This window comes from Dryobates pubescens, chromosome 6 (assembly GCF_014839835.1).
Source record: "Dryobates pubescens isolate bDryPub1 chromosome 6, bDryPub1.pri, whole genome shotgun sequence".
NCBI lineage: Eukaryota > Metazoa > Chordata > Aves > Piciformes > Picidae > Dryobates > Dryobates pubescens.
Genome location: NC_071617.1, coordinates 28,129,599 through 28,157,212, shown reverse-complemented (window position 1 = coordinate 28,157,212; position 27,614 = coordinate 28,129,599). Strand labels below are relative to the sequence as shown.

The window sequence follows — 27,614 nt, the reverse complement described above, 5'->3', positions numbered from 1 at the left end:
GGTTGGTTGACCTGGCACCAGCAGAGAAACAGTGGCTCTAGATTGTACTGTTAGAGAAGGCAGAGCCTCACACTGGGGTGATCTGACTTTTGCCTCAAATCAAAGGAGGCAGATCTTGCCTTCCTGAGTTTTGAACTGCATCTTGCAATAGCTGGTCAGTCACGACCAGACAGTCTGAGAGGTAAGCAGCCTTCATGAGGATGTAGCAACAGGCAATCTGCTTCTGCAACCTGCTACTGTTGTCTAACTAGTGTTTGCAAAAGACAGGCCTCAGAGGAACTGCAGTTTACTTTAGAGGTAAACAGCATCCTCAGCCCAGTGCTGCAAGTTTAGCACAGTGGCTTCTTAAGAGGGCTGACAGTAATAATTTTTAATATAATCTCTACAACTTTATCATCCTGTATGTACTGCGTGTTCCAGGACCAGATTCTACAAAGAGAAGCACTGTTGTGGTTAGGTTAAAAATTCAGTGCTGAATGTTCTCCAAAGTCAACCGAGCCATTAAAGAATAAACAGAGATGAAGTTTTTTGTGATTCAGTAAGATGTACATGCTAGCAGGAAAGAGACAGTAGTGGATATATGGAGAAGCCAAAGCAACCCGGCAGGCCAAAATGTTTTAGATGAAATATTATCACAAATGAGGACGTGTTTTTATTCAAAGCACTAGTTGTTTACTTTAGATTTCAGGCAGCTGGGTGGCCTCATTCAATGGTACCCTTACTTTGCTTGGGTTTGCTTTTTCATATTAACCTTTCTATGTAATTATTAATGTAACTCGTGATGAACTGGGCTTTTTTCACTGCTTGCATCGTAATTGAGATACAGGTGTGTATCTTTATTTATATGTGCATTAGAACTGAATATCTGTCAGTTGGTTAAGTGGTTTTAAAGAGGTGCTTGGTTCAAGGTGCCAGGTTCCTTTAGGATTTACAGAAATAAATAAAGCAGCCATTTTATGAACTAGGATACATGAAACCTTATTGCAGCTTCCAGTTCCCGACTCTATGGCATATGTCCATCTACCTCACACCTCTCCCTTCCCCAAAGCCTAGGAAATGAGTTGGTTTGCCCACTAACTATGCAAAGCTCTCTTGGGAAGTGGAGTAGGTATTTTTCAGGAATGAAATGAGGCCAGCATGTTGGTTACTGAAATACCATAATTACTTGTAGGTTCTGATGAAGCAGGAGAAATTCAGCTCCCTTCTTACCCATATTATATGCACCCACTTTAATTTTCTAAGTCATATGGTTCCTTTCTTCGCTAGCCAAAGGACAAAGATTAGCTCCCTTGAGATAGATTCAGCACACATAAAGTTAGGGTCCACTCCCAGCGTCTTCTGAAGGAGTTTTCCTTTCCCTTGATAGCAGAACTTTAATTGGATGTGAAAAGTTGGAGTAGAGTCACAGCTGGAGAAATGCAAGAGAAACTGAGAGAAACCTACCAGTCATCAAAATACAGACAGAGAGGGCAAAAGGATTCATCTCTTCAAGCTCCAGACATTTTTAGTACATTCCATGCTCTTATGAAGCAGAATGTAATCAAGGATGCAGAATTTCTCTGGAAATCATACTAAACTGCAAGACTGAAGAGCAGGCATGCTCCACATACAAAGGTTAATCCTTCCTAGAATATTCCTGTGATTATTCTTTTATAGAAAGAATGGAGAGTTATACAGCTTCCACAGTGAACAAAACCACTTTACAAGTTCTCTGGGGTCTCACCTATCTACAAGCAGTTCAATGGCCAGAAAACACAAGTCAGTAAATGTGTATAACTAGGAAGAAATCAAAGTAGGTTTGCACAACCCTCCAGTACATTCTTGTGTTTTTATCAAGGCTTTCTGGCAATAGCATAAAGCCACATAAACAAGCAGCCACTGTCTGCTACGAGTCTGCTATGTGACTGAGTCCCGCAAGACAAAAATACTGCCTTCAATTATTTACACTAAGGGTGTGTTTTGTTTTAAAGGGGAGAGGGGGAATGTTTCTCATATCTGACTTGTAGTTCCTCCTGGAAAAGTAGAGATTAGACCGTGACAAGCATTATTAGAGGCAAAAATGTACTGCTTCCCCCAAAAAGGTAAAATGCTGTAATACTTTATTACTTCCTATTGCAAGATGCTTCTTTTCACAAACACTGTTTGCCCCAGGAACAGAACCACTTTTTTAAACTTGATAGACTTCTCTGTAGTGCAGAAGCAGAAATGTTTCCTTCTAGAACGTGGTCACAGGGAGATGTCCAGCAGCTTAATTCCACTGGGTAGCATCACTTCTCCAGCATCACAAGTACTGTTTCTCATAATTTGGTTTTGTTAAAGTAGATTTAATGCTAGCATGAACACTACACTTGGAACTAAAATGAAGCATCTGAAATGGATTCACTCTTGCTAATGAATAAACTGTTATAAATGTGATTTTTACCATCTAATTAGCCAAGGCGAGTGTTTTATATGTAACTTTTACTTTGTGTACTACACATTTACAGTATCACAGTATCACAGTATAACCAAGGCTGGAAGAGACCCCAAGGATCATCAAGTCCAACCTGTTCCAACAGACCTCACGACTAGACCATGGCACCAAGTGCCACGTCCAATCTCCCCTTGAACACCTCCAGGGACGGCGACTCCACCACCTCCCTGGGCAGCCCATTCCAATGACGAATGACTCGCTCAGTGAAGAACTTTTTCCTCACCTCGAGTCTAAACCTCCCCTGGCACAGCTTGAGACTGTGTCCCCTTGTTCTGGTGCTGGTTGCCTGGGAGAAGAGACCAACCCCTTCCTGTCTACAACCACCTTTCAGGTAGTTGTAGAGGGCAATGAGGTCACCTCTGATCCTTCTCTTCTCCAGGCTAAACAACCCCAGCTCCGTCAGCCTCTCCTCATAGGGCTGTGCTCAAGGCCTCTCACCAGCCTTGTTGCCCTTCTCTGGACACGTTCAAGTGTCTCGATGTCCTTCCTAAACTGAGGGGCCCAGAACTGGACACAGTACTCAAGGTGTGGCCTAACCAATGCAGAGTCCAGGGGCACAATGACCTCCCTGCTCCTGCTGGCCACACTATTCCTAATACAGGCCAGGATGCCATTGGCCCTCTTGGCCACCTGGGCACACTGCTGGTTCATGTTTAGGCGGGTGTCAATCAGCACCCCCAGGTCCCTCTCTGTTTGGCAGCTCTCCAGCCACTCTGACCCCAGCCTGTAGCTCTGCATGGGGTTGCCGTGGCCAAAGTGCAGCACCAAGAATAATCCCCATGGTTACTAGAGCAAGACTTTGTAATGCTTAGAAAGAACAAGAAGGCATTAAAGTAAAATATAGATGTAGCCTTAACTGTCTTAGCTCCCTACACTGCTGGGATGTGTAAATAAGAATCAAATTTACCACCAGGTATGCATCTTAAAACTGAATGAGTAGAGGCTTAACTACTTTTTACCTTTTAGTTTGAAGAATTTGGATTTTTGAGAACTACAGGTTCAAATACCACCATATCAGTTCCCATTTTAAAGCATCCAGTATAAGATCACTTAAAATCTTATTATCCCTAAAGTATGGTTTTTAAACTCCCGTGCATGCAGGGAAAGCTAACATTCTACAGCTGTTAGAAATCTACAGGAAATGTGTAAATTTCTATGATAATCTGTACATTTTATAATTGGGTAAGACTGAAGGGAAAGTGCTTTGTGGTTGGGTTACCTACCCCTTCTTTTCCTACAGCAGCAACAGAATGCACAGCAATCCTAAGGCATTCTGGATGGAAGGTGCTTAACACAGGAGTACAACTAAAAGTAATTGTACTGCTGTTTTGGAAAGTATTTTGACATTTGCAGCCAACTGCTGTCTAATAAACTGTGCTAATGGAAACAGCGAGGACCATCCAATTCTTTCTTTTGCATAGGTTAAGAAGTGATAACGGGTGCCTATAGTGCAGTTCTGTGACAGCTACACAGGTTACTGACACTGGATCATCAGCAGGCAGTAAGGATCACATGGTGTACTCACTCATACACAAGCAATGGAACATCTCTCTTTCCTTCTTTGGTTGTGACAACATCACGTTTGGCACCAGGTACTTTTCCACAGCTGTCTTTGGCCAGAAGATCAAAAATTTCATTATTATAGACTTCTACAACAGAAACCTCAACCCAGTAACTTCCTGGTGGCTTTTCTGATATAAGCCTGGAGAAAAAGAACAAAGAAGAAAAGAATAAAAAAGAGAAAACAAATGCAGAAATCAAGGCCCAAGTGAGCAATCAGCAAATAAAGATTTATTCTTTCATTGTAATCTAATTACAACATGATAAGAGTGCTTATGAAATATGCACAGTTATGGCTTTGCCTCATTCACGTGCTGCTGGTAAGCTGAAGAATCAGAATATACAGTTCAATTATATGTGAAGCAGTAAACAAAACTTCAATTTCCAAACAGCTACACCAGCTTATGTTGGAAGAGGTTTTTGTATAGCTTTGGAAGTCTGTAGGAAGATGTAAAAGAGGTTGTTTTCAGATAGCTTTGTAGGACTATAGGGAAGATTTGCCTTTGCTCGAAAGCTATGTTTTGTCTTTGAGAGTAATGTAAACACCTTGTAACTGAAGGAGAGAAGCTTGGCAGAATTTGGTTGGATGTGTTAAAAATATTGGTTTGTTATTTTGACCTATTGTATGCCTTAATTACATGTATGCCAGTAGAAAATGACCAATTGAGATGGGACACATGTGCCTTCTGATAGACTATATAACTTTGCTGTATAACGTAATAAATGTCTTTGCTTGCTTACACCTTGTCCAGAAAGCATTGCTCTGGGTGTTTAAAACATCTATTTATATTACAACAAGCTTACACTGTTATTCTCCACTAACCTCCCTCCCTCCTCAAAACTTTTTTATACCATTCCTCTGCTGGATGTTATTGGTATCAGAGCTCAAGGTATGATGAACTCTGGCAGAGTGCAAGCAACAAACTGCCCAGGTAGACCCTGTAAGTGGTTATCTGTCCACAGACTCAGAAAATTCATAAATTAAGTACTATTCAGGAGAATATGTGCCATTAGACACAGTTATTCTGGATTTTGTTTTAATTTAGCTTATATAATTCTCAAAAGAAACGGGCTTAGCTGGAAAAATCAAATCATGCATCAGGTTCAAGTGAAAAAATCTAAGACTTCTCAAAGTGAGAACAGACCATGGTTCAAAGTTCTGCCAACATTCTTTGGGACTGGGTTCTAATCTGGATCCTCTTTGTCTGTTCCAATTGTCCACTTTTACAGAACTTGTAAGAGCTTGTGTTTTGGGCTCCTACAGTTATGGTTGAAACATATGCCAAAGTTAATTAGGTGCCTGAAAGACAGATGGTCTGATAGCACACATCAAGACTGCGTAATCTTATTTGCTTAGAAACTCAGTCTAAGCAGGAGGGCCTAGAAATCTCTATATTGAATGGCAGGCAGAGAATCTTTAAACACCAACCATCGTGGAGCTGAATTTGGTGATGGTAAATACATTGCAAACTTTATTTCATCCTTTCTATAAAATTTAAGATGACTGCCACTAACATGAACTCCTACTTAATTGTTACCTGAACACTTCTTGTGTAGCTCGAGGAATAATTCCAAGTTCTGATTCATTTTCTGTGGAGTATGGAAAGTTTTCCTCTAATTGTGGTCCCAGCATTGTGTGTGTCTTCCCGCTTCCGGTCTGCCCATAGGCCATGATACACACATTGTACCTGAAAATTGAAAGAACCTTCATTTATTTTACCCTTACCAAATTTGTTTGTTAGGTGGCAAGTCAAACCTCAGAAAATTTGGGAACAAAAAGTGAAACAAAAAAATCACAGCATCACAGAAAATGTCCAGTTGGAGGAGACCTCAAAAATCATCCAGTCCAAGCCTCGATCCAGCACTGAGGGGTCAACACTAAACTACTAAGTGCCAGGTGCACAGGCTGCTTAAACACCTCTGGGGAGGATGACTCCTCCACTGCCTTGGACAGACCATTACAATGTTTTACAACCTTTTCAGTGAAGAAATATTTCCTAATATCCAACATGAACCTCCCCTGGTGCAGTTTGAAACCATTTCCTCTAGTCCTGTCGCTTGACACCATGGAGAAGAGGCTGTGCCCTTCTTGCTCCAACCTCCCTTCAGGTAGTTGTAAAGAGAGATGAGGGCTCAGCCTCCTCTTCTCCAGACTGAACAACCCCAGCTTCCTCAGGCGCTCTTCATAGGTCATGTGTTCCACATCCTTCATGAGCCTCATTGCCCTTCTCTGGACATGGTTTGGTACCTCAACATCCTTCTCATAGTGAGGGGCCCAGAACTGAACACAGTACTTGAGGTGTGGCCTCATCAGTGCTGAGTACAGGGGGATCATCAGCTCCATGTTCCTGCTGGCCACAGTGTTTATAGTACAAGCCAGGATGCCACTGGCTTTCTTGGTCACCTGGGCACACTGCTGACTCATGTTCAGTTGACTGTCAACCAATACACCCCTAGATGCCTCCTAGTTGCAGCTTTCCAACCACACATCTCCAAGTCTGTAGCTTACCATGGGGTTGTTGTGACCCAAGCGCAGGACCTGGCACTTGGCCTGGCATGTTAAACTTCATACCATTGGCCTTGGCCCATAGATCTAACCTGTCCAGATCTGGTTGTAAAACTTTTCTACCCTCTAGCAGGTGAACACAACCACCCAGTTTGGTGTCATCTGCAAACTTACTGAGGGTGCACTCAATCCCCTCATCCAGATCATTAATAAAGATATTAAAGAGGACATTTCCTTGCATAGTTCTCACAGAAACTGAAGTACTGCTCAAAACATCACCTAAACAGATTTTAGTATTTTTTTTAAGCAGAGTAAAAGGACAGGGAACTGACAGAAGAGGGATACTTAGCTTGGAATTACAGGAAGTTAGACCTCCAGCCTGCTCCACTTCTAGCTCATGCACTACTGAGCTTCTTGTTAATCAGCTCCTAAACCACTGCAGTTTACAGTAAAGCATTTTAAAGTAAACCATCACTGGGGTGGATTTGTCTTACAATGCCATGCTGCAAAACACAGCACCGATGTCTTTACAGCTGTGAAGAGTAAACACTCCAGCTGTCGCAGCCTTTTTCAGGCAGCCTCATTACTCACAGCCCTCAGTCACTGCAAAAGAGCCCTCATGATAAGAGTATAAGCTTTTATTCAGTATAAGCTTGCACACAAAGACTACTCTGGAATAAAGGTGGTAGGAACTGCTCTGACCAGGACTTGCAGAAGGTAAGAATGTACAATGTCACTGCAGTGGAACAGGCATCTATGAAACAATTCATGATCTTCTGAAGCAGACAGGAACACGAGGGAAAATGCCTGCTTCTCTGCATCAAAAATAATTTTAAAAAGAGCCCACAGGTCTGTTGTGGATGTCTGTGCCACAGGGATCTGAACTCTATCCAGTCAGATCAAAGTCAAAATCTTAAGCAAAACAAGTGGCTATATACAAATGTCTTCAGCCACTGTACTACTTAGAATCATAGAATCAACAAGGTTGGAAAAGACCTCAAAGATCATCAAGTCCAACCTGTCACCCAAGACCTCATGACTGCCAGACCATGGCACCAAGTGCCACATCCAATCCTCTCTTGAACACCTACTTCTGTTTAGGACCAATACTGTGCAGATGAAGGTTAGTCTCTACTGAGCTGTGTCTGTTCTGCAGCAATTGCCAGCACACATTAGTGTGGACCACAGAACTGTGGCTGCAAAAGCTGTTGGAAGACATGCAGTTATGCTGACAGGACTGCTTCTTCCCAGGACTGTGATGTTTGTTCATAGACCTGACATTAGCTGAATCTCTATACACAAGGAGCACTTTGCAGTACGCTAACATTTCTGTTCTACTAGAGAGCTGCAAGAACAGATTTGATCTTTGCCGAGGAGTAAAATTTCACTGCCTAAGCTACCTATTCTTTATCCAGACCTGAAGAGCTGCTTTTGGTCATCTGAAGCTTTTCCTCCTATCAAAAATGTCTCAAGCACATGCCAACAAATTTCAGTGAACACCCCTTACCTCATTGTTTGAAACGTCTGAAGTCATAAAATACATGAAGTGTATTTGTAGCAATTTCTTTTTTTTGCATGTTAAACATACCTAGAAGCAGGTATTTTTTTGAGGATTATTTAGAAAGCTTTCTTTGTTAGAATGAAATGTGGGCTGACAAGCAACACAGCAAATACTTGATTACACCTTCTGGGCATGTGAAGTCAAAGGTGCAGTCAGTAAACCCATAGTAAGGTTCTTCCATGTTTCAGGATGCAGAATATACACCAGAAGCCTGGTCACAGATTGATGAGGCAAAAAAGAGATGAGCTAACTGAAAAACTGAGCACTGCAGCAAAGTGAAATGTGCTAGAAATTAGGGCTGTAAAGCTGAAACAAGGCATTTCTCTAGGTATTCACTGCTGGCATAATTTTACTTGTAGGTATCTCAGGTGAAAAGCTCACTAATTTTGGTAGTTTTCAGCTAGGCTAATATGATCAGTTTTCAAAATTTCACCTCTAATGCACACTGTCTTGCCAGCCCATAGGTTATTGACACTTCTGGCTCCACTTCAAAATCAGAGAGATCTTTGGAACCAAAAAGGGAGCCAGGAGTTCTTCTTAGGAAAAACAGAATGGAAGTATTTTTAAAAGTTCCTCAAACTTTCATATAATCTGGCTATTCAAAATTTCCTTCATTGCTGCTAGTTAGAAAGTAAGCATCCTGGACAAAATAGTTCTGACAGGATACTGGTGATATGATTAGAAGCTAAGTAGAGAGGTGCTCCTAACATTGAAGACAGAGATGCAAATCAGGTGTCAGTGATAACTTTTCTGCCAAAGCCAAAGCATTATTTCAGTAAGCCCAGATGAGCTAAAACTATGCAAAGCAGTATTAAATCTAATTAGGTACAGGACAAAAGGAATTGTTCAGTAACTCAAGAAGAAGATAAGCATGAGCAACAGATGAGCTAAAACTATGCAAAGCAGTATTAAATCTAATTAGGTACAGGACAAAAAGAATTGTTGAGTAACTCAACAAGAAGATAAGTATGAGCAGCAGACTACTTTATATTTACCTAGTTTACTTTGTTGGTGTTCTGATTCCTATGCAAGGTTTTCAACGAGAGCAATCTGAAAATTTTGGACTATGATTCACCCCTGTACCCTGACATTTCTCCTTCTCCAGTCTGCTTCATTAATTACATGATTATTATATTCTTGTTTAGAAAACAAGCTATCATAGTGTCAAGATAGAATACCAACAGCTTTGTTGTATTTCTCTCCTGAAAAGTGTGTGGGTGTTCAGTATAGCAAAGTTATCGCTAGGAAAGAACACTGTTAAAGGAAATCAAAAGAGGAGAAATGTATTTTCATTTAAAATAAATAAACAAGCTTGATTCTTCAATGGTGTAAAGAAAAGAAATGTTATCTTACTCCCTTGCTGACCTTGTATGGCTAACTGTAAACTTTGAAGCCTGGTGTGCCTTGTCTGTTTTGCATATGGAACAATCTTTTCTTTCTGTATATTTATACTGAAAAAAATAAACAACTCGTTAAGAAATAAAATAAAGAAAAAATTAAGGAGTGGAACACTCCTTTCTACTTAAGCTTACAGTTATTACAGACCACTTTGGAGGCCAGACTAAAACAATAAGGATCAGTAAAAAGGTTGAAGGTTCAGACTAAATATGTCTGTTTCCCATTTACAATGGGAAGACTGCTGGGATACACAGCTCATACGCACAGCCTTGCTTCCCTGAAAATATGCTGTTCAAACAGCAGTTCTGGAAGAACGAAACAGTGGTTTTGTTTTCAATAACAGAATATTTCCTAACTGAATATAAAAATCCTATCTTTTAGGACAGGATTCTCTCAATGTGAAAATTAGAAAGCAGGAGGTACAGTAGATGAAGCTGCAGATCAGATATGTCTAGAGATACACAGGCAATATATTGAACCAAAACAAACATGCATTGCAAAAGGAAAAGCAGAGTGTGAAAAGAGTGTTTATAAGGACTTCTTCAAACCTCTCCAACTTAGTTGTCCCTAGGTTGTTCAGCTATGGAAACTGTGGTTACTTAGGCTTGGTAAACTAGTATAATGCCATATGTACCATACAAGACTTACCTCAACCCAAGCAGCCCTTGTGGACCCCTCTAAAGGGATAGCTGTGATTTCCCAATACTCAAAATATCCTGATACAACTCTTCTACGCTGCGTGCAGACTGCTGGGAACACAGATCGCCGGTGCTCAACTATGCTACTGTGGGTGGAAACAGACTGGCTTTCCCTCTACAGTCCCTCTACAACAACCATCTATAACTAAGAGCAGGGGTGAGAAAGGGGCAGAAGGGAAGTTCTGCATATATCTCAGTGCAAGCTTCAAGGATTACAATATACACTTCAAGGCTTCTTCTTCACAGGAGTAGCTTAAGTTGGCTGTAGTATGACAGATCACACTTCATGAACTTAGTGGCTGAAAGCGATTACAAATATCGATTAGTAGCTGTTACTGTATTCTGTTCTAATCCCAGTGCCTGAAGGAGCATTAGAACGACGACTAAGGATGCCCAGGAATTGATTATATCACCTCCTGTGGCTTTTGCTGTACACAAAACCAGAACAGATGATTAGACAGTGGCCCTGGCAGGCCTTTCATATACGAATACACTGTTGGAAAAGTTGTGTCATACTACATATGTGTCTTCAACTGAAAACCAGTTATGAAACATAACCTACCAAAACACACATGCCAAAAGATAGTGCCCTCCATTAAGAAGCAATGCTTAAGTTTGCCAGAAAGAGGCCAGAGAAAAAATACATTGGGCTTTTCTTCCCCAAATTTGTCTGCTAAATTTTGTACACAGTGTTTTCACTGTTTATATGAGAAACAATATTCACTCAGTGCTGAGTAGAAAGAAAACAGGAAAATGCAACTGCACAGTCAGAAAACTTGACAGAACCAACACTATTAGGACTTCTCTTCTTGTTTTTTTCAAACTGATCAACTTCCCTTTATCTTTCTTACTCCCATCTTTTAACTTACCCATCCAGGAGAGATGTTAGCAAGGGGGCCACATCTGCAAATACTGTGTCTTGAGACTCTGAAGCATTGTAAACTCTGAGGAGCAAAGTGAAATGATTAGCTGAACAAAAAATATAAACATGTTGTCAGAAAACAAGAATACAAACTAGGGAAAATACACCAGTGTCATAAAACTTGTGGCTGCTGACCTTTCTGTGTCAAGGAACTGAAAATTAGTGCTCCTACTCTTATTACTCTACATTTGGGGGAGTGGCTGTTGTCTGTGCTGGAGGAAATAGCTCATAGGTGTATACCTGTGGCTCTCTGAGACGATCCTCATCTTTCTGTCTGCCTTTCTGTCAGAAAGAGTCTTTTTTTCAGGCTGCACTGGATCCCTGTTACTTTCTCCCTCTTACCAAACTGTGAAATATCCCTGCTACCTGTGTGGCCTTTGTGTCATGAAGTGGTCAGGTTGTGCTTCCCTTTAGATAAGGTAGAGAGGCTGCAAACTTGCCTCATGACTTGTGTCAGAAAAGTCAGTGACAGGGCAGAAATTAGAAGGCTCCTGTGGGTCACGTTTAAGGATGCAGTGGCCTTTGGGGGCAGCATCAGCCTGAAGTATCTTCATCCCTGCCCCTGATGAACTACCAGCTCTGAAATAAACACTTCTGACTTGAAGAAAGATTTTCTTTTAGACTGTGATGTGGACTGCAAACTAATTTTTGAATAGAATGAAAGACAGCTAAATTGAATGAGTTATTCCACCTTTCAGAAAAGAGCAACCACAGTTCAGTCCCTGGGTCAAAACAATGCCTAAAGTGACTGCATATGTTTTTACCACAGGGCTCTTCAAAGCAATCTTTCCTCCAACTATTTCAGCTTTAACATTTGCACAACATAAAGTCAAGACCTGAAAATAGGAGATCATCAAAGGGAGGAAATTCTGATCATAACATATAGACATCCTAACTCATTAGTTTCTTCTCTAGCACACCAAAAATCTCCTCCCCAAGATAACAGTCTGAAGAAAGTACTGTTTTTACAAGATGAACAGAATCCAAACCACAAAAGTCATTGCCCACACTGAAGTACTAGAGGTTTGAATGCTTGTCTTTGGAAAAATCTTCCTTTTCTGATATATTTCTGTTGGTCAGTTGTTTGGGGGGTTTTATTACTGTTGTTTGTTTAGCTTTGTTTTCCAGTGACTGATGTGTGCCTGTTACAGTTTATAGCAAAGTGACTAATTAGAAACAGGAATTTTGGTAGAAGCACACATTACACAGCATCGTTACTTCCCTGTGTATGGAGTATAGTACTCTTTGCTTAGTAGTATCCCCCTGTGTGATGCTACAAGTTTAACTGAAGACATACCAGGTAAATGCCCTTAGCATGAACTCAAGCCTCTTTGTATATTCCACCAGAATGTGGCCACTACAGCCTATAGCCTGCAAAAACGTAGTTTTTGTATTTATGTTCTGTATAAACAACATTATACAGGGTGGTTATATAAACAGGTACAGAACTAGAGTGAACCCACTTAGTTCAGCATTTTGTTCCTGTCAATAGCCACAGGAAGGAGCAAGAAACATTATGGTGGCTGGAAACACAGTATTTAATCTCTGTGCCTCATCCTAATCCTTAAAAGCTGTAAAGTGGCCTCAAAATCAAAATATTAATTGAATCTTTGTTAAAAAAAACCCAACAAATATTAGAATCAGTATTCAGTTTCTTTTTGCATCTTGCTGAATTCTTGGCCTGGAGTAACATCCTGTGTCGATGTGTTCCAAAGTCTAATTATAAATTGCGTGAACATGCATTCTCTTTAATCAGGAAAGGAGCACTTGTCTGGTTGAACAGACAAATACTGCATTCCACAGATGTGCTGTCATCATACACTGAGAAACTAAAAAATAAGCAGAGATGTGGCACAGTTTGCACTGGGAGGACACAGACACTGAACAGCAGTACTCTATCCTTGCTTTGCATGCATATGCTTGGTAAACTCTGCACATCAAATCCACAAGTGAGTGAAAGCATGTCCAAACACTTTTCTCTGCTTCATTTATCACCTTTAATTGATGAAATATTCATAAACACCAAGTCCTCCACCTTAATCCACCACTAACTCTATTCAACCATCTCAACCACATTGAGCCTCTAACTCAATATGTGTTGAAATGGTGGTTGGTTTTTTTTCTGAACACACTGAAACCTCTCAGAATCATAAAATCATAGAATGGTAGGAGTTGGAAGGAACCTCCAAAAACCATCAAGACCAAACCCCCTGCCAAAGCAGGATCTTCCAGGACAGGTGTTGTGGCTTAGAGCAGGTCAGATTGCTCTGATGCCCCTGGGGCAAAAGAAAACCACTTCACAGGATTGAAGTATTGGAAAGTTTAAATGGCAAACCTATTCACAAGCCACAATACTACAATGTTATAATGCATAGTGATGAGCATAGCAAAGCATATAAAATACAAAGGAATGCATGATCTGGGCTTAACATAGAAGCTCGTTAAGCCAAAAAAACTTCACACAAAACCTCCACCAAATCACACCAAAACCCCAGTACTCCTTTTCTCCCCACCTGGGGTTTATTATATGCCCCAGGGCTTTTTCTTCCTCCCTGCCCCACATTGTTAGGCTGGATTCAGGCTGACCAGGCCTGAAACTGCCTCCGCTTGGTCCCTGGCATTAGACCTAAACAGGCCAGTAAAAAATTAGTCAGGCCTTGAAGGCCACAGATAAGACTGGAACCATCTTCCCCATGCACCAGATAAGGGACCTCACTGCATCCAGGCAGGAGAAAGGGAAGAAAGAGAAAGACAATAACTCTGTGGTTAGATTATAATAGAGATGCAGGGTTTATGGGAGGAAATACAAAGATTACATGTTCCAGGATACCTACTGGACACTCTGTACCTTCTGGAGGTCTGCTTTGTGGTTCCTTTTTCAAAGGCACCCAACTCAAACTGGGACATTAGGTCACACAGGAACACATCCAAACAGGTCTTGAAAGTCTCTAGAGAAGGAGACTTCACAGTCTCTCTGGGCAGACTGTTCCAGTGCTCCATCAACCTTACAGTAAAGAAGTTTTTCCTCATGTGTTCTACTTTGTATCAACTGTCCCTTGTCCCATCACAGGACACTACTGAAAAGAGACTAGTACCTTCTTGACACCCACCCTTCAGATATTTATGAACATTAATCAGATCCCCTTTCAGGCTTTTCTCCTCCAGACTAAACAGCCCCCTACATTTTAAGGAGGGAAAAAAAAAGACAGGTATTTTAGCAAGGAGAACATTCATACTGTCTTCCCTTGCTGTTGATGGGGTCTCCTATCTAATGAAGCAAACATTGTTACCAACCAATCAACCAGTCTTGCTAGTGTGCTTGCACTGCTAGGTAGTACAGCCATTATCTAAGTATGTCAGGTTCTGGTAGCCGTTCAGAGGAAAAGCACAGGGCTCCATGCTACAGTAACTACTACAAATATTTACTCAACTGCCTAAAGCGGGTTTTACTGCCACTACTTACCTGCTATGGTTGAAATGCTACCAGCACCCAAATGAAGTAGTTTGAGGCTGGCTATAATCACAGCAGAGGATGAAGCATGGATATCCACTTAATGAGCTATCTGAGGCCATGAGAGATGCAGCAAATCTAGAGAATCACTTTGTAAAGCCTGTGTATTTTTACCAGAACGATGACAGACTGGCCCCTGTATAGCGATTAGTGTTCATTTCACCTTGAAAATTCTGAGCCTCCTTTTTATTTTGCTAACTGATTTGCCAATAAAATTATAAAAGAATAACATGCTGAAAGCTGGAATTTTCTTCCTGAGCTGAAATCAAATATTTTGACATTTATTAGTTCCATAAAACTTTGCTAAAAAAATAAACATTTTTGAGTTCATAAGAACCATATGCTCTTCTGTTTATAAAAAAGAGCTGTGCTGGGACACTGAAAAAATATTCCCCAAGAACTGCATTCTTTAGGGGATTCACATTTTTTTAACCCTTTTCCTGATTATCAGGATCTATACCACATGTCCAGAGTTGCAGCACCTCGGGAGTTCTTCCTGTGTCAATACCATTAACTGTGTTGCTCTAAGGAGTTGAACTTGGGAGTTCTGGTGGATGAGAAGATGGATATGGGCCAACAGTGTGCGCTTGCAGCCCAGAAGGCCAATTGCACCCTAGACTGCATCAAAAGAAGCACGGCCAGCAGGTCAAGAGAGGTGATTCTGCCACTCTATTCTGCTCTGGTGAGAGCTCACCTGGAGTACTGTGTCCAGCTCTGGTGCCCTCAACACATGAAGGGCATGGACCTGATGAAGCAGGTCCAGAGGAGGGCCACAAAAATGATCAAGGGGTTGGAGCACCTCTCCTACAAGGGCAGGCTGAGGGAGCTGGGGTTGTTCAGCCTGGAGAAGAGAAGACTCCAGGGAGACTGATAGTGGCCTTCCAGTACCTGAAAGGGGCCTACGAGAAGGCTGGAAAGGGACTGTTTACAAAGGCCTGTAGTGATAGGACAAGGGCCAATAGCTTTGGATTAGAGTTCTGGTTGGACTTTAGGAGGAAGTTCTTTACCATAAGGGTGATAGAACACTGGAACAGGCTACCCATGGAGGTAGTTTAAGCCCCATCCTTGGAGATATTCAAGGTCAGGCTTGATGGGGCTCTGGGCAACCTGATCTAAATAGTAGCACTACTCTATCTGGCTTTCTATATTCAGGACATTTTAACTCTTTAAAGTAGCATGGCTGAATAACCGAGTTTTGCAAGTCCTTGGTCCAGTTTCTGGCTCAGTCACGCTGCATGTCTCATGCGGAAGTCATACAATCCACCTCAAGTCCTTACCTTTAAAATATAGATAACATTTTGCTATCTCAAAATGTTTTAAGGATTATGATAGCTACTCAAACTGTAAAGAGGGTCACATAAGTCTCTATACAAGTTTCAACCACAGGTATATCAGTAGTCTTAACTTGAGAGGGAAAACAAAGTGTGTCATCTATATCCTGAAGTGCATTATAGTGGCCTGGGAAGAATACAAATACCACATACATAAATAAATAGACACAACTAAATAAAAGAACATTACTTCTAACCAATGCCTGCTAAAATATTAGTCTTCACTATACAAATCTTCCAGCAATCCAGATTGCTACACAGGGCTACTCACCTCTCAAACTGAAAAGACTTGTTTATTGAAGCATGGCCAGGACGGCTACACTTTACAAGGACAGTTTCCTAAGAGAAAACCAAAATACTCACAGTTAACAACACAGGCACATACACACACACACAAAGAAATATTTATCAATTCTAACATTCCAGGTGGTGGCAGTACTTAAGGATCATGAAGTCCAAGGCCCTTCTTCAGCTGGAATTCACTTTCCAGATGAATTATAGTAGTTTTGTAAGTGGCAGATATGTAATCATCTCTTTAAACTGTTACTGGAGTGTAATCACATCAGTCTGGCATGCCTTACATAACTTCTTTGCTCTTCTGCTCCTCATGGCACATGCTGCTTACTTGCAGAGAAATGCAAAGGAAAAAATACAGGGGTTTATGACCATTTGGGTGGAAGCTCACTAGCACACAAAATAGTTCCTCTGATTCAAGGAGGTTTCCTCGGTTGGTAACCTGTGGTTACCTTGTTACATTTGATGGGAGTGCTGCAATTCCTACTGTCCCTCAGGCCAGTGGCACGGGGTGCTGAAGTAACAGCCTCCAAATGACTCTTGCCACAGACTGAGCCCCTACAGATCTGAGAAAATAATACCTGCACAACAGTGTGACCAGCGTGCAAACCAGTGCACACAGCAGGCCCCGCCAGAGACGGACCAAACTGTGGCAAAGCAGCATGTGGGATCCTAGAACACAATCACAGAATGGTTGCCCACAACCATATCCAGTCAAGTTCTTAGTATCTCCAAAGACACAGAGTCCACAGCCTGTCTGGGCAACCTGTTCCAGAGTTTGACTACCTTCACGGCCTCTTACATTCAAGCTGAATTTCCTATATTCCTGTCATCACCAAGAGTCTGGGTATTCAGTGCCTCACCTACTCATTCTCTCAGGTAGTGACAACAGTAGTGCTGCTCAGTGTCCTAATCTACATGGAGTAGTTCAACCTGATGTGTAATGTGTACTCACTCCCTACAATTACTGCACAACAAGCTTCAAGACAAAGGTTCATGTACTTGCTACTATTATGCTGAGGAGATGAGAAATCTTAAAATAGCTCAAAATGTAAAATGAAATACTCTCCTGTACATCTGGTAAAATCCTAAGCCTAACCATCAAATACTCACATCATCAGCAGCATATATCACTTTTTCTGAGAAGTTTCTTTGCCTGTAAGGAGAAAAAAAAAAAAAAAAAGCCAACAGGGGAAAAAAAAGTATCTTAGTATCTTTCAAACCACATGTTCCATTTAGCTGGGGACAGTCAATGCTCAAAATGTCTGTGAACTACACATTGTCTGAATACCTTTCAGAACTGCCATTAGTATTACACCCGACGCACAGACTAACACCGCAGTTAATCCTGAATAAAAAAGCAAATTAAAGGGCAACAGCAAAAGAACCTGCATGAAAATAACATTTAGAACAAACCCCATTAAGATTAATTCACATGCAAGCCATTCTATTATTTTGAGATTACAATGTGAGCTTGTAACAAGAGGCTTTCACTTTAGAACACTGAAGTCAAAACCATCCTCTTTTTAGGTATTTGTCTCTGATCTGGCATCCATTACTAGTCCAAAAACTGACTGGGATTGCCAAAGAATTAAAATTCATTCATGTGAGTATGTGTTGTGAGAGTAAGTCATAGTTTTACAACTATGTTTTATTTAAATTACTTTTTACAACTATGTTTTATTTAAATTACTTTTTGATATATTAATTAAAGTTAGCCTTTATGATTGTTGGTCTGGCCCAGTCCATTCTGTTTCACGCTGCGATTCACTGCCTGATCGCATTATTCTGTACAGCGTCAGAAACAGCAAGTGGGTTCCTTCCCAGGTATATCAAGCATGGATTAATGCAAGTTTCCCCTTCAGGCTCCTTGAAACTTCTTGTCTGCTGTGTCTGCTGTTGTTTTAATTTAAACAATTACATACATTTTAAAAGATTTACCAAAACCTAATAAACTTAGAACACTGGATGTACTCTTTTAGAATTACCAGCCAGCAAAAGTAAACTAAGGCCCCAAACAGGTTAGTTACTGATACAGCAAGTGATAATGTTACTTATTTCTAACCACCCACCTAGTTCCCCTTCTTTGTTTGTGTATGTTTCAATCCCTCCCTTCTTTCATGTTAAATCATCAATGGAGAATTCAGCTTGTTACAGCACATACTTGCATCTAATCCCTCTTTTCCTTTTGGATCTTGGAATGCTTTGACACTTCACTTACAGTAAGTGTATTATACGTTAGAGATGCAAAGCCAAACTACACTGACAGCATGAACAGTGTTTGTGCTGACAGTAAATCTGTTCTACAGCATTAAAAATCAACTGTAATGCTGTGACTTCTAACAGTTACTACATTACTGCATCCCAGAATTTGTATAGGATAGTGAATATATTCCAAACTGATGCAGCTGTGTTAATTCTACCAAGCCACAGATTATCCCTGGCTTGGCAGAGCAGCTATGGTTTTTTATACATGTGGACATACTTTCAGGCAAGGGGAGAGAGAAAGCAAGCAGAAGGAAAGATCATTTAGTTTTTCTAATACCATCATCTTCATCTACCACCCCCCCCAAAATCAGAAAAATCAAGAACACAGTTGTTCTCAAATACACATAGAATACATAGAATACATAGAATAAACCAGGTTGGAAGAGACCTTCAAGATCATCGCATCCAACCCATCAACCAATCCAACACCACCCAAACAACTAACCATAACACATAACTACTGTGTTTTCTCTATATATTAATTATGAGTCAGCTAAGTTCTAACACAGCCAAAATAAATTACCTGTCCTGAGATATAGAATGCCCAGCAGCAGCATCAAAAGGTAGTAATGGTCGGATCCTGCAGTGGACTCTGATATTTCCTCTCAGTTCCTAGAGTTAGAATATTAAGATCTATTGAACAAAAAGTCCTGGAGAGGACAAATACGCTGGAATTTGTGAAGGAGACATGAACATATATGAAAGCAGATGTTTACAAAATCAAGTCTTAGACTCTGTAGAGAGAAAAAGTATTTATAATTTCATAAATTATATATAAGTATTTATAATTTCATTTGCATGGAGAAGTGAGGAGAAAGTACTTGAGGAAGCATGAGCTCTTCAGAACTCTGGAATGTTGTATCCCTCTCCAAATCTGTAGTCTGGAGGAAACAAATGAGACTTTCAGCCTGAGTCATTTTCCCTTCTTCAGGGTACTTCCCCTTGAGCTTCCTCAGATCCCACAGTCTCACTGTAAATCAACAGCCAAGATTACACACTCCATTTCTCTTCCACCTGATGTAGATGTAGAATGTAAAACATTTTATACTTTTTCCTCTGTACTGTGTGTTCATACATGACTAAAAAGCCACTAACTGATTTTTATCTGCAGACTTCCGTTTATCTAACTTAGTGAATTTCCTTCCTTCAGTTCTCATCTTGTATTAGGGAAAAGAGCTTGCCTGTGATGACTAGTGGTCACTGGCATTAAACCCTCACTGCCCTGGGGAATATCCTTTCAGTAAACTGCAAAACAAGGCAGAGTTTGGAAGTTAAGTACTGTTCAGCAAATAGCTTTAATTTCCCAAGTGCAAGACTCTTGTTTGAAGGAGGTTTGTGTTTTTAAAAATCAGATCCTGAATCAGGCAACCAAAACCTAGTCATTTGGGAGGGTTAGGAGGAAAAGTAAAGTTAAAGTGAAAAAAAAAAAAGGAAACAATTACCCCAAATGAACCATCACTAATGGCTGAGCATGATACAGCTAGACATATCTGGAAAACTAAAAGACAACCACTTTGAATTGATCATTTTAAGAATTCTAGAGCAATTTCAGAATCTGTGAATTTAGAGAAGAGGATAAAGAAAGTCAAGTTTTGTCCACTATTCAAAATGAATGCTGCTCCTTAGGGCAATACCTTTGGAAGATTCTTGTGCACAAAGAATGGCGTGGGGTTTTTTGTAAGGCAAATGTGCCTCAGCAAAGAAATGCATCATACACAGACATCTGGGGGAGGTGATGTATCCCATGAAAAGGATTAGTTTTATTGGGGAAGAAATTATGGACATAATTACAACAAAATGAGAAGATATTCTGTCATTAAATATACTTACAACTAAACTGTTATGCAGAGCTCTCCTCTTTTGCTTTTCTTTCTCATATCTCTCTGTCACCTCTTGTAGAGACTGCTCAAGATCAAAAGCTTTTATCTGAAACACTAGAAGAAAGCTGTTTCAAAGAACTGTTTCCAGTAGCACAAACCTTTTTAACCTTTTAAATACAAGCACAAACCTTTTTAACTTCTACCAAACTTTCATTAGGAGGGCTAGAGCTGAAAAAGCACCTCTGAAAAAGCCTATCAGACATCAAGCTATCAAATGGCTATGCAGTTACAGATAATTACCTATACATGTGAAATACTGAAAATCAATCAAAAATGTAAGATATTTAAAGGCAATTCAAATCCCTCAGTTTAATTAGAGTAATGTTATCTATCAGTGAAACCTGAAACTTAAACTTGAAGTAATCTGCTACTGGATGGAGCTATCACTTACAAGGATCATGACATATCTGCAGCTTATTAGATACATGCCAGCTAACTCTGCAAGAAGATAATTTATCATTTATCCTCAGCCTCATTTTCATCTATAAAGTTCCCTCTTAAGACAGGTACTTTAACTTCCTGGGTAGGATTTCATAAAAAGACTGATCATTTGAACCCAAGGCAGTCTCCTTCACAAAACCAAGGAAAGCAATATAGGGCATCATCAAAACCTTCTAAAACAAATGGGTTTATTTCAGCCCAATTACGGAATCACAGAAACATTCAGGTTGGAAAATACCCTCAGGATCACCAAGTCCAACCAATAACCCTACTCTACAAGGTTCACCCCTAAACTATATCCCCAAGCACCACATCCAAACCACCTTTAAACACATCCAGGGTTGGTGGCTCAACCACCTCCCTGGGCAGCACATTCCAATGCCTGACCACTCTTTCTGTGAATTTTTTTTTCCTAATGTCCAGACTAAACCTACCCAGTTACAGCTTGAGGCCATTCCCTCTTGTTCTATCAGTAATTACCTGGGAGAATAGACCAGCACCAGCCTCTCTACAACGTCCTTTCAGGTAGTTGTAGACAGCAATGAAGTCTCCCCTCAGCCTCCTCTTTTTCAAACAGCCCCAGCCCCTTCAGTTTCTCTTCATAAGATTTATTCTCCAGGCTCTTCACCATATTCATTGTCCTCCTCTGCACTGGCTCCAGCACCTCCACATCTCCCTTGTACTGAGGTACCTAAAACTGGAGACAGCACTCAAGGTGTGGCCTCACCAGTGCTGAGTACAAGGGAACAATCACCTCTCTACTCCTGCTGGACACCATTTCTAATACAGGCAGGATGCCGTTGGCTTTCTTGGCATCTGGGCACACTGCTTGCTCTTCAATTAGAAACCCCAGGTCCCTTTCTGCCACACAGCTTTCCAGCCACACTTCCCCAAGCTTGTAGCATTGCTTAGGGTTGTTGTGACCCAAGTGTAGGACCTGGGATTTGACCTTCCTGAAGCTCATCCCATTAACATTGGCCCATGGATCCAATCGATCCAAGTCCCTCTGTAGAGCCTCCCTACCCTCATGCACATCAACACTCCCACTTAACTTGGTGTCATCTGTGAACTTACTGATGACACACTCTACGACTTCATCAAGGGCATCAATAAAGATGTTAAACAGAAGTGTTCCCAATACCAAGCCCTGAGAAACACCACTTGTGACTGGCCGCCCGCTGGATTTAACTCCACTGACCACCACTTTTCGAGCCTGTTTGCCCAGCCAGTGCTTTATCCAGCAGAGACAGTTTGTCCACAATAATTCTGTGGGAAACAGTATCAAAGGCTTTTTGAAAGTCTAGGTAGACAATACCCACAGCCTTTCCCTCATCGTATAGTCTGCTCAGCTTGTCATAGAAGAGCAGGTTGGTCAGGCCGGACCTGCCCTTCATAAACCCATGCTGACTGGGCCTGATCCCCTGGTTGTTCTCTCTATGGTGTGTAATGGGGCTTGAGATGACCTGCTCCATGACCTTCCCTGGTACCAAGGTCAGAATCACAGGTCTATATTTTCCCAGATCCTCCTTTCTTCCTTTCTTGTAGATGGTGTTACATTTGCTACCCTCCAGTCCATTGGGACCTCCCCAGTTAGCCAGGACTTCAGGTAAATGATGGAAAGTGTTTGGCGAGCACATCTGCCAACTCCTTCAGCACCCTTGGGTGCAGCCCATCCAGCCCCATAGACTTGTGTCTAAGTGGCACAGCAGGTCACTGCACATTAACACTGATGCAGCCTTAAAAAAGGCATACAGCCTAGAGGGCACATAATGTGACTAAAAAAATGTGTAAAAAGCAAATATTTAGGAGTCCCAGTGGGAAATCAATCTCTCCAGCAATTAGTGAGCAGTTTGAAGATGTAGAGTATCAGGCAGTCAAAAGCATGGTTTGAGAGCTGAGTTAGTAGGATGGCCACCAGCATGTGCTACTCATCAATAAAGGAATACACTTAAAATATCAGCATGTCACACCCATGATTTATGCTCTCTCGTATATATTAAAAACGAGATCATTTCAAGGGATGTTTGTCCACAGTAGAGATTCCTCAGATCTTTTCTGTGAAATACCCACACTGTTTGCCTCCAGCTCATAATGTTCCTCAACAAGCACATGCATGCATGGAAACCATGATGTCAATAGTTGGGGAATAAAAGTCTTGGAATCAAAGTCTAGGAGTCTTATTAAGAAAAATCCTTTTCTTGCATCCTGTATGTGGAGTAGCACTAGGGTGTCTTGGGCAGAAGAATCAAATGCAAGTATGTTACAACAAATTGTCAAAAGTGACTCTTAGATGTACTGGCCCCTAATCATACAGTATTTTTCCAACTATGAGCTTGGAATTCATTGGTTTTTTTTAATTAAACGCCATAATGAATGTCTTCATTTAAACACTTGTGTGCATGCACTTTCAGTTTTTGAAGTTTCTTGAATACCACCCTTAGCTCCTATTGCTTTACTGCTTAATCTTCTATTCTTCCAGTCTTTAGAGAAAAAACAATGAAAATTACTAGTTTGTTTCAATATTTAAGTGACTTCTTTGTAAGGACTCTGAGAAGCCTACTGGACATTATTGATCCAGGTTCAGTTAACTTAGGCCCCACTCTTAATTTTTTTTCTAAGTAGCCTTCCATGGTGAAGATGACTGTGAAAACAGAAACTGGCCTTGAGGATTTCTAATTTGATCCCTTGGCTTTAAACTAGACAGGTGAAGGACTGCAGTCTCCAGAAAATGAGTCAAGTTGTTGCAGTTAGCAGACAGTACTTCAATGTTTGTAAGAGTGAACCATCATTTTTAGTATCTATATTCTGTAAAGCTTTAAGAGCAGCACAGAAAAACTTCTTGAGCAGAGGCTACAAAGAGCAAGGTTCCTAATGCAGAAATTATTTCTGAAGTTCATTTTTCTGAAAGTGGAGCTATATAGGTATAAACACTTATTTAACATATTGCTAGTTTTCTGCTTGGCATCAGCTTCAAACTCGTAAATTACATTTTCATCCATAATCTCTGAGCAGTCACCGAGTGCTTCCGTTTAAAAATACTAATAACCCACTTTCCAGTATTCAAGAGAAGTAGTCACTGACCCCCATGCCTTGCTCATCTCATTAATCTATATGGAAACTTTCTGGGAGCTGGGAATGATGGTTTTCCTGTTTAAATGTCATTAATCATCAGATTAACAGTGCGGAGGAGCAATGGTTTGCAAAGATGTTCAGGATTGTAACATTTCTCTAATTGACAGTCCTGGTTAAGAAGCTTTTCATTCCTTCCCATTCAGTGCTCCACCAGACCTTCTCCTGAGCTTGCACAACTGCTTCCATGGTCATATGGTGGTCTGAACACAACCCTGTTAAGTAATTTCTGTCCTAGATCAGTTCCCTGGTCTGTTTTGTGTGCGGTCACACAGTTACACAGGCATAAAGGAAAGTTCCATGGTGGGGACATGAGCAACAGGGACAGCATAACCTAGCATAGCCACAACCTACCACAGAGATGGATGTAACTGACCCCATAGTTTCCTGAAGTCTTTAATGCTTCTTTCCATACTAGATTTCAGTTGAAAAAGGAGGTCAATCTGACCAGGCCTTTCTAGGGTAATCAGCTATCACAATTTAATTTTGAAACTCCCTTTGAATTCATCTGTATTCCATAGACTGGGCTATAGCATTGTTCTTTGGGCTCTTGCTGGATCTAAGCTACCTCTCCTCCTCCTCTGCTGTATACTAAGAAGGAAAAACTTTCCAAAGCCAAAGGTAGCTGAGCTGGTGAGACTGCTGTGAGTTGACAGTAAAAGATGATGGTACTTCACAAACACAAATCATCAGTGCCATGCAGAGCTCAGCTTTCTCCATGAGAAGCACAGCATGTAGGTGCCACAGGAATGCCTATAGAATATTGGCAAAGTGGGAAATAAGCTCCTTACCCAGTTTTTCTGCTTCTCCACCCCAGAGACAAAGTGTCCTGGAACTGCTAAGGATATCTGTCAGGATATCTGTAAGGATATCTGCTGGGCTACAGCAGCTTTCACAAAATATTTTAGTACCTTGCAGCATCTCCTCTGTCACATACTTTGACAGATTTTGCTCCTTTGTACCAAGCAGTGAGAACAGTGGCTGAAAATATGTTTTGCACACACAGATGCTTTGTTGTTTCCTCTTTCTAATAACACCTGCATGGTGAAGCAATCTAAAGAGTCATCTTAATTTTTAAAGAATTCCTACCCTCCCAAGTATCTGCTGAATTTATGCATTTATGCCTCAGTAGTATCATTTGCAGTCAGATGGCCAGCATTTTTCACTAAAATGACAGCAGCTTTGTTTATGAGGAAAACAGTCCTATAACAAAAAGAATGATGAGCACTTCTCTCTCTTAGGAATTGCTACTATTTAAAATTTCAGTGGGAAATGTGGGGTTTCACACTGTAAATGTTTCTAAGCAAGGGACTAGTCACTTATTACAGGAAACTTAGGTCATCCAGCGTCCACACTGTTTTGTTATAGGCAAGGAAGTTCTGCCAGTTATGATTTCACAGAACAATGCAGCATGAAGTGCAACCTAAGAACAACCAACAGGAATCTGCAAGGCCTCATAAGGAATACTTAGTATTTACTTACACCACAATAGCTCAAGTGCCAAATCCAACGTCCTATCTGTTTATTTAGCCCCTGCTTCAATAGGGAAATATACACCTTTACCTAGGGCTGATTTTCTGTTTTAAGGACAGCTTGATTAAGCATTTTCTCTACATATACCATCATCAAATCAATTTTGATCACTAAGTTAGTACATAACATACAGAGACATGTTCTTCAAACAGCCATCACTACAAATGCTCTTTGTTGATAATTGACATGAGTAGTCCCATCAGAATTGGATCGATCTCAATTAAATGCTTCAACCAAAAGGCAAAGCAGGAGAAAATGTACCTTTTAAATGGCCACACATAGACATCAAAGATTCATTATGATCATAAATTTGTGTATTTGTTGTTAGTCATCAGGCTGCTGAGCTTCGAACAATGTATGCTTTGTATGTGCTTCTCGGGCCTGGTAGGATTTCCACCAGAATCAAGGACACTGAAAGCAGGTGTACAGATCTGTGCCAAGAAATGCAAGTGTAGGACAAATGCACTTAGTCCTTGGTGATGAGGGCAGAGGGGGCTAGTGCACTGCAGGGTCTGCTTTACATGTACACCTGAATTCCAAAAGAGTAGTTCATGTGGTGTTAGTACCTACAGTCTAGCAAGTAGAACTGGTTTTTGTTTGGAAGTAAAATTTTCTCTGTAAAATACAGAGAAATATTTAAAGCCAGTCTGCCCTAATTTTCAGGTAAATTTCAGCCAACCAACACACTCTTTTTTCAGCTATTCTAAAACAGACAAGACAACAAGCCTGAGAACTTCAGATAAAAACATGTTACAGCTGAGCCACTGTACAGCAGCAGTTTAGTAGCAGGGGCATTCAACACAAAAGCTAAACCCCAGTTATCAGTCATAACCTCTGAAGAGCTACTTTCACTCTCTAAAACATCAGACGTCCTTGATGATCTAATGTCAAATGAAAAACAAGTGGTACAATTTCAGTGACACATTTCTCAAAAACCAAATTCAGCCTTTTAATGTTAGTAACACTGTGGATGTTATGTGCTTGACATGAACGTGCAATGAGCCTTACTTTGCATTGCTTCATTTTGCAGCTGTATCCCTTGGACTGCTGTCAAAACTTGGTAAAGATAAGTCTTGCTTTGACGCTGAAAGTCTTTTGAAAGCTCAAGAGCAAATGAATGTAGGCTCTTCAGGTCTTGTTTAAGCCTCTTCTCAGCAAGAAGGGAAAAGAAAGGTTATAAAGACACAAACCCAGTACTTAAGCAAGAATCAGCATAACACAATTATGGTGAGGTATCAGAGTCAGGAACAATGCTCTACTTGATGAAAGGAAGTCTTCAGGAGTGTCTGTTTCAGCACGTTTAAAGAAGGATCCTGCAAGACGTTTAGCAATGTAATTTCCTAAAGACTTCAGGAAGATTTTATGGATCCCTACCAATCTTATGGTACATACTTCAACCATAATACTGATTCAGGAATAACAAAGTCTCTTTCTTATTTCATCAAATAAAAGTATGTGTGAACATGTGCGTTTTCTGTCCACTTAAAAGACATATACAGAATTAGCAAGGAGAATTTGTGATCTCTATATTCCTTATTGCGTTCATTTTCCACAATTTGATCAGGATGTACTTGATAAGCTTCACTGGAAGTAATTTTTTTAAGTAAACCAGTTCTATGCCTTCCTATGAGAACAGATGTATTTTGAAACACCACAAGCCTTATTGTTTAGAAAAGTATTTCTATTATGGGTACAACTCAGCATAACATAGCTTGGGAGATTTTTAAGTGTTTTTAAAACTGCTTATGTTAACTTGAAAGCACAAACAAAGTAAACCCAAATTGACCTGATTTTAGGACCAGTAGACTTTTTGACATTGAAATTGTGGAACAAATCTGTAAACCCATCTGTAAGATGAGCTTAATAGTACCTTATCTCACAGAAGCACTGTGAAGTTTTATTAGTCAGCCTGCTACGGTGTCACATATTAGGTGGCCCTTTAGATTATTGTCATATCACTGAAATCAATACCACAGTTGGAAAAATAAAGGGAGAAAATCACTGCCTTTATCACGTTCAAAAGCCATGGAATATAACTGGGAGAAATTTGGAGTATTTTTATTAAGGGTATAGAATTATCAATTACATAGACTTTTACTTGGAGAGCTT

The 27,614-nt window shown here is 40.6% G+C and overlaps 1 protein-coding gene across 1 annotated transcript in view; it reads right to left on the bottom strand.

The window, feature by feature from the left end:
* KIF25 (kinesin family member 25) overlaps positions 1-27,614 on the bottom strand; it is a 41,625-nt gene that overhangs the window by 8,240 nt on the left and 5,771 nt on the right. Inside the window, 8 exon segments of the mRNA XM_054162803.1 lie at positions 3,999-4,175; positions 5,572-5,721; positions 11,066-11,140; positions 16,232-16,299; positions 17,368-17,410; positions 19,046-19,134; positions 20,353-20,456; positions 26,514-26,652. Of these exon segments, the coding sequence (XP_054018778.1) occupies positions 3,999-4,175; positions 5,572-5,721; positions 11,066-11,140; positions 16,232-16,299; positions 17,368-17,410; positions 19,046-19,134; positions 20,353-20,456; positions 26,514-26,652 (845 nt within the window).